Source organism: Thamnophis sirtalis, unplaced genomic scaffold (genome assembly GCF_051295495.1).
Source record: "Thamnophis sirtalis isolate CommonGarterSnake01/CBP01778 unplaced genomic scaffold, rThaSir2_p1.2 scaffold_4, whole genome shotgun sequence".
NCBI classification, from domain to species: Eukaryota; Metazoa; Chordata; class Lepidosauria; order Squamata; family Natricidae; genus Thamnophis; species Thamnophis sirtalis.
In genome coordinates, this window is record NW_028261384.1 from 138,186,747 (window position 1) to 138,199,490 (window position 12,744).

The window sequence follows — 12,744 nt, forward strand, 5'->3', positions numbered from 1 at the left end:
GTGGAGAAAGAAAAGAGTGGGGAGGCAGAGAGAGAAAGAAGAGGGGAAGAGAAAGGGGGAAAGAGGAGAGAGAGTGAAAAGAGCTCTGTTTTCAGTGCTTATAGTAACTCCAACGGACGCTAAACAAACAGTTGTAAGTCAAGGATGAGCTGTAACCTGACAATGTGGCACAGCTTTATCCGGGTTTTCTGATAAGTTTCGGACTGTTGCGGAAGCTGGCCGATATCTGCAAAACTTGCCAAGGAGTCTCTGAGAGTCACGAATCAATGAAGCGAACTAATTGCCTCCTGCAAACTCCACTCCCCTTTCGCTCCTCTTTTATTCCCTCTGGGAGGGGCCATTCATCATCCACCTGTGGCCTTAGTCCCAAGTCGACCCCTGTTCTTTAGCTGTTCCCAGTGATGAAATCTAGAACATTTTGCTACCGGTTCTGTGGGCATGGCTTGGTAGGCGTGGCTTGGTGGGGGTCATGTGACTGAGTGGGCGTGGCTATGTAGTCACGTAACTGGGGGATCAAAAGACAATGTCCTGCTGAAGCAGGGTTGGACTAGATGACCTCCAGGTCCCTTCCAGCCCTGGATTGTCCCCTGAAGCTGCTTCTAGTGCCAAGTTTGTAGTCCTTCCTTCCTATCCTTTCTTCTTTCTTTTTCTTTCTCTCTTTCTTTCTTTCTTTCTTTCTTTCTTTCTTTCTTTCTTTCTTTCTTTCTTTCTTTCTTTCTCCCTTTCTTTTTTTCTTTCATTTCCAGCACCGCCCACCCCACATTTTTGACCTAGCAGGCTACAAGAAAGCCTGCTGGGAGCAAAAACGGAGCCCCCCCCCACATTTCCAGAGACCCTGTAGTAAACAAAATGCTTAAAAAGTAAAAAAAAAAAAAGTTTCAAAGATCAGCTATGCGACGTACGATAGTCGGAACGTTTTCGTTTTTTTTTAACCTTTTTTAGTATTTTTTTTACTGTGAACCATTAGCATTTTTTACTACGGTTCGGGAGAATCGGCCTGAAATGGTAGCATTTCACCCCTGGCTGTTCCCTTCGTCTGGCAACTCTGCGCATGCGCACACTGGGAACAGGTTCCAGCTATTTGTCTGTCTCCCTGATGTCTGACTCCGAAGCAGTGGTGGGTTACGCCTGGTACGCCCTGGTACGGGCGTACCGGTTCCTGCCTGGGAGCACCGGGTATTGTTCCGATACGGTGCTCTGGAGGCCCCGCCTGCCCGCCTGCGCTCTGTACCGGTATTTAAGCTCTTTGGGGCTTCCACGCACGCGGAACGTACGCCGCCTGCGCGATGCTCCACCAAGCAGCTGGAGCGTCGCAGGCGGTAAGTATGCATGCACACGCTGGGCGTGTTCATGTGGTGGACGCCGGGTCCCATTGCACCATACCGGTTGCAACGGGATCCAGAACCCACCACTGCTCCAAAGTTAGCTGATAATTGTCCGACGGCTCTGGCCCCCCTCTCTGCCTCCGACACAGAGCCCTCATCAGAGCCTTCTCCAGACTCCAAGACTGGCCCAGCTTCCTCCACAACCTCCTCCCTGTCCGAATCGGCTGGCGAGTCCCCTGGCTGCTGGCAGGCCAGAACAGAATATTTCCATTAACCGGGGAAATGCTTGTTTTTGAAAACCCCAGTGCTCGTACGGTAGTTTCCCGCGCCGCTCCCCTCCCAGCGCTGAGTTAATTGCGAGAGTCCATTGACAAGACACTCAGGAGGCCATGAATAAAATTTACAAGAGGTCAGCAAGCGAGTTAATAGAGTTTCCGACGCTGCGGAGTAAGAGCCAAGAGTCGGCAAAGCGGAGAGACGCTGAAGGATCTGTTCTGAAGGAGTCTTTTCGGCTTCGAAGGGCCGCTGAAGCGAGCCTTAAGATGGGAAGTGGCTCCAGCCACTTTATGAATGTTTATTCATTTATTTGTCTGCTGATTTTGATGAAACATAGCCATCGTCCCTTCCTCCACCAAGAGCCCCTACAACAGTGACAACCCTGTGAGGTGGGCTGGGCCCAAAGTCACCCAGCCGGCGTTCATGCCTAAGGCAAGACTAGAACTCAGGTTTCTCCTGGTTATTGGCCCAAAGTCACCCAGCCCATTGTCATAACTAAAGCAAGACTAGAACTCACAGTACCCTGTTTTTTTTTGGCAGTCACCCAGTCAACCTGTGTGCCTAAGATGGAACTAGAACTCACAGTCTCCTGGTTGACTCTGTCACGGCTCCTTCACTTAATAACCAAGAAAGAAACCACTCGACTCCATTTTTCAGAATTAAGTGTACTTTTACTGATTAAAAGTGATGAGAAGTTAAGCAAAGCTGGATCTGAGCAAAAGAGCGCGAAAGCAATAGATATCAATACATGATTCATTCACCTTCCCCTTGGTAACCCCAGTCCATAGTCCAATCGTATATCTCCACAGCTGTCAGGTGGGAGACATTTTCAAAAATCATCATCAGGTTGGAATGCTGGACAGTTGGCCTTGGCGGGAAACTCCCCTCCTTGCCACATGCGCAGAAGATGGTGAGAACAACTTCCAATTAACAGTCCTCCTGTACAGATTATTTCCCTCACCCAATTACCAGGCCCTCCCTCCCCGTTTCAATGGCAGCCGAAAAGCAAGCAGCAAAACAGAGGCTGACAGACTCAAAGTCATCCAGTGACTTTCATAGTTAAGGCAGGACTAGAATTCACCATCTCCTAGTGATCCAAACTCACCTAGCTGGCTTTTTATGCCTAAGGCGGGACCAGAGGTGGGTTCCTACCGGTTTGGCCTGGCTTGACCGAGTAGGTAGTGACTCGGATGGATATGCGCCCGAACTGGTTCTATCGTCAGCATCTATGGTGCCGCCATCTTGTTTTTTTCCTTCAGCGCATGCGCAGAAGCCATTTTTTTACTTCTGTGCATGCATGTGCAGCATGCATCAAGTGTGCATCCTGCGCGCGCACCTGAAGCGCATCCCTGAGCGAACCGGCAGTAAAAGAAGCTGGAACCCACCCCTGGGTGGGACTAAAACTCACCATCTCCTGGTGATTGGCTCAAAGTCACCCAGTGACTTTTGTAATTAAGGCAAAACATAATTAAGGTAATTAAGGCACTGTCTCCTGGTGATTGGTCCAAAGTGATCCAGCCAGTTTTCCTGCCTAAGGCAAGACCAGAACTCACAGCCTGCTGGTAATTGGCCCACAGTCACCCAGCTGGCTTTCACCCTAAAGCAGAACTAGAACTCCCAGCCACCTCACTTCTTGCCTGATGCCTTCACCATTAAACCAAGCTGGTTCTCTTTTGCTCCCCTTGGCTAGTAGAAATTGGTTAGAGCAGGGGTCAGCAATCTGCAACTCTGGAGCCGCATGTGGCTCTTTCAGCCCTCTGCTGTGGCTCCCTGTTGCTGGTCGGCTCCACAAGGACAGGTAGAGGAAAAAGGATGCTACACTAGGAGGAAACTCTATGGTGGGGGAACCGGACTTCCAATCAGCTCCAAAATTGAATGGGGGGCTCCTGGTTAGAACCTCTGTGGCTCTTTGAGTGTTTAAGCTTGCTGACCCCTGGATTAGAGACCCTGGTTCGAAATCTCCAGGCTGTTCCAGAAAATCTGATGCTAAGTCACACTCATCCAGCTGCTTTATTTTCCTTGATCCATCCTTCGGCAGACTGGTGTCTACACGCCGAACCGCAACCTGAGGCTTTCCACTCCATACTGGGGTCACCTTCCCTTTACAGTATCTGAGATCCCGTTCTCGATGTCATTCAGCGCCACCATCTTGTTCTCCCCACCTCACGCTAATGAAGCCAAATGCTGCTGTTGCACTTGCAAGCAGGAGCCAGGGGTTCCCGTCACGGTCCCACCACCCCCGCCCCCATCGTCCCCTCCTTGCACCCCCATCACCATCACGGGCACAGGCCTGGCGGTCCAGTCCTCAGAACAGCTGCTCCACGTCATCTACCAGCGGGTCGAAAAGGCCGTCAGCTTAGCCGAACTGGCGCTCAGCTTGGCGAAGGCCAACAACGAAGCCCTGAAACGTCTCGAGGAAGACATGGCGGCTCTGCGCCAGGGGCCTGTCATGGCCCTCAAAGCCAGCCCCCTGCAGCTCCCCGAGGAGCCCGAAAACGAGGAGGAACTGGAGGCCGAAGAGTTTGGGAATGGCGTCCAGGTGGTCATCGAAGAATTGAAGCAGCTGGGTGCCGCGTCGGCTGCAGTGGGGCGGCCTGAACCTTTGGCCTTCTCGCCCGTGCCGGCCCTTGGAGTACGTAGCCTAAAATCGCGGGCCTCCATCTCTACCACCTCATAAAAATCCACGCCATAATCCTATCCCTCCGGTCGGGCACAGATGGCATCATGAATAGTTGATGGTGTTTCTCGCGCTTCCTGCCAACCGGCTCTCCAGAGAGTGGCGGTCTGGGAGTCGCGCCAGATCCGGGGCGGAGAGGCTGCAATGAGAGCCAAACAGAGTGGCACGGTTGGCAATGCCATCCCAAGCCGAGCTGCAACTGGGTTTGGCGCTGTTCGAGGCAAATGAAGAATTGGGGCCAAGAAGGGGTGGGGTGGGAGTTAGCAGCAAAGGAGTGCGGAAAATCTTCCAGCGAGATGCCTCCCGGCCTCGGGTGCTCATTTGGGCCTGGCAGGATTTTCCTTCGCAGGCGATCCAACGAGACTTTGCTCAGAGTGTGCTCAGAGCATTGTATATTTTGCTTTTGCTTTTCTAGTCCTCAATTTATGGCCATAATTTCTACTGCTCAGCGAGGCAGTTGTTCAGTGAGCTGTGCCCAATTTTGTCACCTTCCCTTTTAACAGTTGTTAAGTGAATTGCTACCAGTGGTGGGTTCCAGATCCCGTCGCAACTGGTACACTGCGACGGGGACGGGCGTCCACCACGTGCACACACGCTGCGTACAGAATGCGCACCCACCGCCCACGACACTCCAGTTGCTCGATGGAGTGTCACACAGGCCCCGTATACTGCGTGCAATGCGCAAATGGGCCAGTTGGGTCAAATATAGGCAGGTGGGCCCTCCGAAGCACCGTACCAGGGTGTACCCCCTGAAACCCACCACTGATTGTTACCGTTGTTAAGTGAATCATGTGGTCATTAAGTGATCCCGGCTTCTCTCACTGATTTTACCTGTCGAACACCATCTGGGTTGGTTGCCAAAGGGAATCTCAAATGACTGGGGTGCTACAACTGTCGTAAACACATGTCAGTTGCCGAGTGTCCAGATAGCTAGCGCTTGACTTACAACAGTTTGTTTAGGGACGACGGCACTGGAAAAAGTGACTTAGGACCATTTGTTCACAGTTACAACCTTTGCAGCATCCCTCCTGGATATGTAATCAACATTCAGATGCTTGGCAGATGGTTCATACTTACGACCGTTGCTGTGCCTCAAGGTCCAAAGAGAATTCCTCTCCCGCAAAGTCCCAGCCAACAGTCTCTCATGAGATTTCACAACTACAGACCTTTATCAGGCTTGGAGAGCTGCCAGGCCGATATCTTCCAAACACCATGCGGTGGCAGCAATTACTTGTCAGGAACTGATCTTCACCTTAATGAATTGAACTAATTGTCTCCTGCAAACTCCCCTCCCTGTTCGCTCCTCTTTGTTCCCTTTGGGGTGGACCCATTCACCGTCCACCTGTGTCTTTACTCCCGAGTCAGCCCTTGTTCCTTAAATGTTCCCTTCACTTGGCAGCTCTGTGCATGCACACATCGGGAACAGGCTCCAGTTGCTCTTCTGCCCCACTGTTCTCCGACTCTAAAGGCAGCTGATAACTGTTGGATGGCCCTGGCACCATCTTTACCTCCGACGCAGAGCCTTCCCCAGACTTCAGGACTGGCCCATCTTCCTCCCCACCCTCCTCATAGTCTGAGTCTGCCACCAGCTCCACTGGCCACTGGTGGGCCACAACAGAGATCCCCTTTTGCGACCTTCTGACAAGCAAAGTCCATGTGGGGAGCCGCATTCACTTAACAACTGGGTTACTAGCTTATCAACTGCCGTGATTTGCTTCACGACGGAGGCAAGAAAGATCGTTAAACAGGGCAACAGTCTCTTAACCCATGTCTCCCTTAACAGCAGAAATCTTGGCCTCAATTGTGGTTGTAAGTAGAGGACGACCTGTATTCATACAACAACTGTCTCGCTTAGGCCTGAAAATTTGGGGCTCCCTTGTCGTAAGCCGAGGACTTCTAGCAAAGGTGACACATGTTTGCATAGGATGTGTATGTATAATTCTCCCTCTCCCGCCAGGTAGCCGAGGGATGTCCTGCAGAAGATGCTCCATTGCCACCAGTCTATGCTCCTCCTTCCTCTCCTACCCCACAGATGGCCCATCAGCCACCTCTCCAACCTCTGGACGAGCCCACCTCCTGTCCAGAGGGATCCCCCAGCAGCACGACTCACAAGGAGACCCCGAACGGTGAACCCCATTTCTGCGTAGGCTTCACTGGTCTCCCTTGCAGGAGCAGAAACCTTGGGCAGAAGAACGCCAGGCGCAAAAGGGATCTGGTCTTATCTGTGAGTCGATTCCCTTCCTTGGAGTGAGCTTGTGACCCACAAGACACGTGCCTTGTCTGAATTGTGTTTTTCCTCACTTGGGACCCATGGCATGATACCGTGTTTCACTGAAAGTAAGATATCGCGTGTTTTTCGGAGTATAAGACTCACCTTTTTCCTTCAAAAAAAGAGGCTGAAAATCTGGGTGCGTCTTATACACTGAATACAGCATTTTTGCCTCCCCAAATCCTGCCTCCTACACCAAAATGGTTGTGCATAGCCTTTAGGAGGCTTCTAGAGAGCTCCTGGGGGCTGGGGAGGGCAGAAATGAGCAAAAACGGGCTGCTTTTTGCTCAATTTTGCCCCCCCCCCAACCCCAGGAGCACACTATAAGCCTCCTAAAGGCTATGCATGCAATTTTTTTGACAAAAAACGGGCCCATTTTCTTGAAAAATGGGCCGGTTTTTTTGCTCGTTTTTGGGGAGGGCACCCGCCAGGAGTACTCTACAAGCCTCCTAAAGGCTATTCATGCCTTTAAAAAAAAAACGGGCCCGTTTTTGTGAAAAACGGGCCATTTTTGGGAGGTCGGCAGAGGGCAAAAACTTTTTTTAAAATTTGCCTCTTCAAAATCTTGGTGCGTCTTAAACTTCGAAAAATACAGTATATCGTTTCGGACCAAAAGAACCATTAGGTCTTATTTTCTGGGCTGTCTTATTTTGCGACCTCCTCCCTCCTACCATCTGCTTGCTCGCGGCCACAATGGTTTACAGCATCTGGACCGGGAAATGACGGAATGCTGGAAGCTTTGAAGCACTCCATTTGCAAGCAGATGAAGTTTTGTCTCCCTCTGGGTAAAAAGTGTTTAGGCGCCTATGGGGCGCTTGGGAACAAAGTGATTCTCTATGTTCCCAAGTGCCCCAGAGGCGCCCAAATACTTTTCACCCCAACGGAGAAATGATAGTATATTAGACGTTTCAGGGCACTGAAACCGGAGCTAACTGTGAAAAGTACATGCTGGGGGTTGAGGCAGGGTAGGGGTGGAAGAAGGCGATCCAACGTGCTGCGTTGTGTCGCATCAACTCTCGGCTTCCCCAGAGCTGTACCAGGGTAGGTGCCCACGCGGGGCATTGGAATCGCCTGCCTCCACCCCTGTGCCTCTACCTCCACCAGCTGCCGGTGCCCACTGTGCAAGCCGCCTGCGAGGCTCCCATGAGTCACGCCGCACGTCCTGTTCACTTGTCTCCCCTCTGCTTCTGCCTTCATGCTCAGACGTATCTGCACTTCACCATGGACTTCGATTGCTGCCAGACACCATCACCCCCCTCACGCTCTCTGCCTCTTATGCTGGCCACATCGATCCCCAGGCTAATTTTGGGGGTAGGGTTTATATTAGGCCCACCCTAAAAATCAGGCTACAGCTTATTTCCAGGGTGGGTCTTATTTTCAGGGGAAACACGGTAGTTCATCCGATCCTCACATTCTTCTCTCTTTCCCTTGGTAGAAATTGGTCCACAACGTTCACAACCACGTCGCCAACGAAAAACGCTTTGACGGTGCGGAAAGGTGAGGAAAAACCAGGCGTTGCTAATTGCAAGTAAAAAGAGTCGTGGTGGCCCAAGTGGTTAGAATGGGGTAGTGCAGGCTGAGTCTGCCCCGCTGCCAGAAGTTTGATCCGGACCGGCTTGAGGTTGACTCAACCTTCCGGCCTTCCGAGGTCGGTAAAACGAGGACCCAGGTTGCTGGGCTAACTCTGTAAACCACTTAGAATGGGCTGTAAAAGCATGGCGAAGCGATATGTAAGTGCTATTGCTACAGATAATCCTGGACTTACAACCATTTGTTTAGTGACGAACCAAAGTTGGTGCTGGAAAAAGGGACAGGTCCATTTTTCACACTTACGATCGTTGCAACATCCCCATGATCACATGTTCAAAATTTAGACATTTGACCATGGACTCCTATTTATGATGGTCGTCGTATCCTGGCAGTGGTGGGTTCCGGATCCTGTTGCAACCGCTACGGTGCAACAGGGCCGGGCGCTCACCACATGGACGTGCGCAGTGCACGCTTGCATACTTACCGCCGCAACGCCTCCGTGACGCTCTGCAATGCCTCCGCAATGCTCCAGCTGCTCGGTGGAGGGTCACTCAGGCGCCGTGCACTTCATGCGCCTGTGCGGAAGTCTCGAAAACTTCAAATACTGGTAAGGAGTGCAGGCGGGCAGGTGGGCCCTCCGGAGCACCGTACCGGAATGGTACTTGGTGCTCCCAGCAGGCTACGGTACACCCGTACAACCGGGGCATACCAGTTGTAACCCACCACTGTGTCCTTGGGCCACGTGATCCCTTTTTGCGACCTTCTGACAAGCAAAATCTATGCAAAGCCAGATTCACTCAACAACCGTGTGATTAATTGAACGAGGGCAGTGATTCACTTCAACTTTGGCAGGAAAAGTCGTAAGCGCAGCAAACAAAGCACCGAGTCCATGAATCAGGGAAGAAGCAATAAGTCCACGAAGCAAGGAATAAGTCCACAAACCAGGGAAGAAGCAAGCAGTCCTGCAAACGCCGGACATCTACAACGGCACACAAAACTCCGCTCATTCAGCGTTTGTTCCCAACAAACGCCCCTCGCCACAGCATCAGCTTAAATCCCAGTCCCCAGATGTGTCTTGGGAACAGGGGCAGGGTGCTCTCCTCCCAAGCCGTCGAGTCAGCCTGCGCTGTTCATGCCTTCTCTCCACTCTCCGTGCTCATGGATCAGGAGGTGGGAGTCCTTGCTCATCGCTCTCTCGGTCGCACTGCTCCCATTCCTGCCTGCTAGCAAGCTGTTGCAATCTTGAGGGGCCCTTGCCTGCCTCATCCTGTTCCTCCCCACATTCCAACCGTGACCCATCAAAACCGCGCTCGACTAAGCTGCGCCCGATTTAACTGCGTCGCTGATGTCATCAACAGGGCGACAACAGCCAGCACGGAGAAAGAAGGGCGCTTTAAATAGCGCTTTGAAAGCAAGCCGATTCAACTTAAGGTAAAGGTTAGGTTTACGGTTAGGTTAAGGGTTAGGGTTAGGGTTAGGTTTAGGGTTAGGTTTAGGGTTAGATTAAGGGTTAGGTTTAGGGTTAGGTTTAGGATTAGGTTTAGGGGGGTTAGGTTTAGGTTTAGGGGTTAATTTTAGGTTTAGGGTTTACAGCGTGCTTCTGTCTCCGCGCTGTTGTCGCCCTGTTGATGACGTCAGCTACGCGGTTTAGTCGAGCGTGGTTTTGTGGTGGAACCCATTCCAACAAAGCCGCCCCCTCGATATCCCTTGGCTCCAGCTCTGGGTCATCCTCCTTTGCAGATTCAGGCTCCGACGGGGGACATGACATCCTGATGGTGTGGTGTTTTTTTTTATCATTTGTGCATGCCATGGGCAGAGGTGGGATTCAGCCGGTTCGGATCGGTTCGCCCGAACCGGTAGTGTCCTATTTATGCATGTTTTCAAGCCGCATTCATGCGTGCAGTTTGCAAACTGCACGCGCGATCAAAGTGCATGCACGGAAGGCCAAGCACACGCGTGTACGGAGTGGGCGTGCTCACATCTGTGAACTGGTAGGGAAAGTAAGGGAATGCCAACCCTGGCCGTGGGTCACGATGGGTGTTTTGTTGTTGTCGCAAGCACAAACCCAGCCAAGATTTTTCTTCCATTCATCTGGCTGCCTGCTTCCATAAGTGGATCCCATAATCCCTTGTTATCAGCAGCGTCTGATTTATTGATGATAAATCTATAACGCAAAAGAAAAAACCACTTCATCAACCGAGAGCCGTCCTCTCCTGTGAAAAATTTAAAACTGCGCAGCTTAGTCCTCAACTTCACGATCGCAACTGAGCCCCACATTTCCGTGGCTAAGCAAGTCAGCTCAGTGGATTTTCGCCCCATCTTAGCGACCTGGCTTGCCACGGTTCTTAAGTGAATCCCTGCAGTCAGGTTAGCTGTGTAGTTGCGAAGTGAATCGGGCTTCCCCGTCGCCTTCGCTTGTCAGAAGGTCGCAAAAGGGGATCACGGGACACTGCGGCCGTCGTAAATGTGAGTCGGTGATCAGGATCATCCCCATTTTGGTCACAGGAGCATGATCCTAAGGGTGAAAAATTTCCGTACGTCACTTTTTCCAGTGCTGTTGTAACTTCGAAAGGTCACTGTTCTGACCGCCCCTCTTCACACACCAAAGCACGCCGAGACAAAAATACTTCAAGGATTTATTAACACACAGACTAGACGTTGGCAGCAATCCAGCACAGACCAGACCTTGGCAGCAATCCAGCACAGACTAACCTTGGCAGCAATCCAGCCTGCCAAGCTAGCCACGAGAGTTCTCCAGCTCTAGTAAATACGTTGACTCCTGCAACGAGCGTGTGGACAATCATTCCTTTTATAGTCTTGAGGGGAGCCTAATTACCACCAGCTGAGTGCAATTATCTCCTGTAACGGCACAACTGTTCTTTACGCCTATTAGCTCTCCGTTGCCGGGCATCCAGGACCAACTCCCTTGTCTTCTCCCCACTGCTCCAATGCATGACGTCAGGATCACACTCCCTTGTCTCCTCCCCACTGGTCCAAGGCTCCGGCGCCTCCTGGTGGCCAACCAGCCTCTCTGCGCCCTGCTTGGAGTCGGAACCCTGTCCAGGGTCCTCCACATCCTCCAGAGCCAACTCATAGGGCCCCTCACCGTCGGAGTCTGGTGGCAGCTCCAACGGCTCCTGCTGGGCCACAACAGGTCACTAACCAAAGTGTTGAAAGTTGAGGGCTAACTATATTTAATGCCACAAAGGCGTGCCTTTTCCCCAGGCATTCCCCAAGAGCCAAGGTGGCGCAGTGGTTAAATGCAGCACTGCAGGCTACTGCTAGATCAGCAGGTCAGCGGTTCAAATCTCACCGGCTCAGGGTTGACTCAGCCTTCCATCCTTCCGAGGTGGGTAAAATGAGGACCCAGATTGTTGGGGGCAATATGCTGACTCTCTGTAAACCGCTTAGAGAGGCCTGAAAGGCCTATGAAGCGGTATATAAGTCTACTGCTATTGCTATTGTAAGTACAGCATTGGCAGCGGTGGGTTTCACTTATTTTTATCACCGGTTCGTCCCGCCCATGTGTGCACCTCCATGCGTGCGCCCAGCCTTCCACACATGCATTTTGTTTCTGTGCACGCCTTCCGCACATGTGCTTTGCTCATGCGTGTGCCTTCCACTCATGCACCTGGCCTCAAAAACACGACTAAAAAGGACGGCATAAGAGCCAGGACAGGTGGTCAGGCCCACCAGCAATCTCCGCTACCAGTTCATTCGAACCGGTCCGAACCGGCTGAATACCACCTCTGAGTATTGGTCTTTTACTGATATTATTGGGCTTTTATGCTAAAGTGGTGGAGGTGGAGCTTTAGCCTCACAATCAGGAGGCTGCAAGTTCGATCTTAGATAGAGGCAGATACTGTATTTCTCTCTCTGAGCACAATGAGAATATATCTGCTGAATATAACTCCGCATTGGCGACAGGTACAGCAGCTGGCCAGTAAATACTCTGTTAGCTCCATTCAGTTGCTCAGACTCCACTCCGCAATGGATTATGGGGTTGTTGATGATGATTGTGATTTATGCTAATTTTTTAGTACCGTTTTTGAAGTTCCTCATTGAATATTTTACTCTCTTCCCTCTTTTCCAGTATTAAATCATCCTGGAATATTTCCGTAGTGAAGTTTTTGCTGGAAAAACTCAAACACGAATTGGTCTCCAATCACCATAATTATACCGATAAGGAACTCAAAGGTGAGCTGGGTTTTGTTTTTAAACCCATCCTTCCGGTTTCTGGATTCCGGGTGCTAGAATGTACAGGTGCTCCTCATCTTACGATGCTTCATTTAGTGACCGTTGGAAGTTGCAACATCCCTGAAGTAAGTGACTTCGGATCAGTTTTTCACAACCTTGCAGCATTCCCCTGGTCACGTCATCCAAATTCAGACGCTTGGCCCTTGGTTCCAATTTATGACGGTTGCAAAGCCCCTGGGGGGTCAAGTGATCCGCTTTTGCGACGAGCAACGTCAATGTTAAGCCGGATTCACTTAATAACAGCAGTCAGTCGCTTAACTATGCCGTAAAATGGAGCAAATCCGCACTCGCACGCATGGCTCACTTAGCAGCGGAAATTTGTGAACGGAATCGTGGTCGTACGGCGAGGACTGACCGCATTCCAAATTTATCCCCCAGCCCCACTGGGGAAAAAAAACATGACGTCTCTG

At 51.3% G+C, this 12,744-nt stretch overlaps 1 protein-coding gene across 1 annotated transcript in view; it reads left to right on the plus strand.

Moving 5' to 3' along the window:
- The window catches only part of CUNH14orf93 (chromosome unknown C14orf93 homolog), a 34,598-nt gene that overhangs the window by 10,504 nt on the left and 11,350 nt on the right, over window positions 1-12,744 (plus strand). The window contains exons 2-5 of the mRNA XM_087714220.1: window positions 3,640-4,233; window positions 6,236-6,502; window positions 7,983-8,044; window positions 12,171-12,274. Coding sequence (XP_087570346.1) covers window positions 3,730-4,233; window positions 6,236-6,502; window positions 7,983-8,044; window positions 12,171-12,274 — 937 coding nt within the window. The 5' untranslated portion in view covers window positions 3,640-3,729. The remainder of the gene's footprint in view (window positions 1-3,639; window positions 4,234-6,235; window positions 6,503-7,982; window positions 8,045-12,170; window positions 12,275-12,744) is intronic.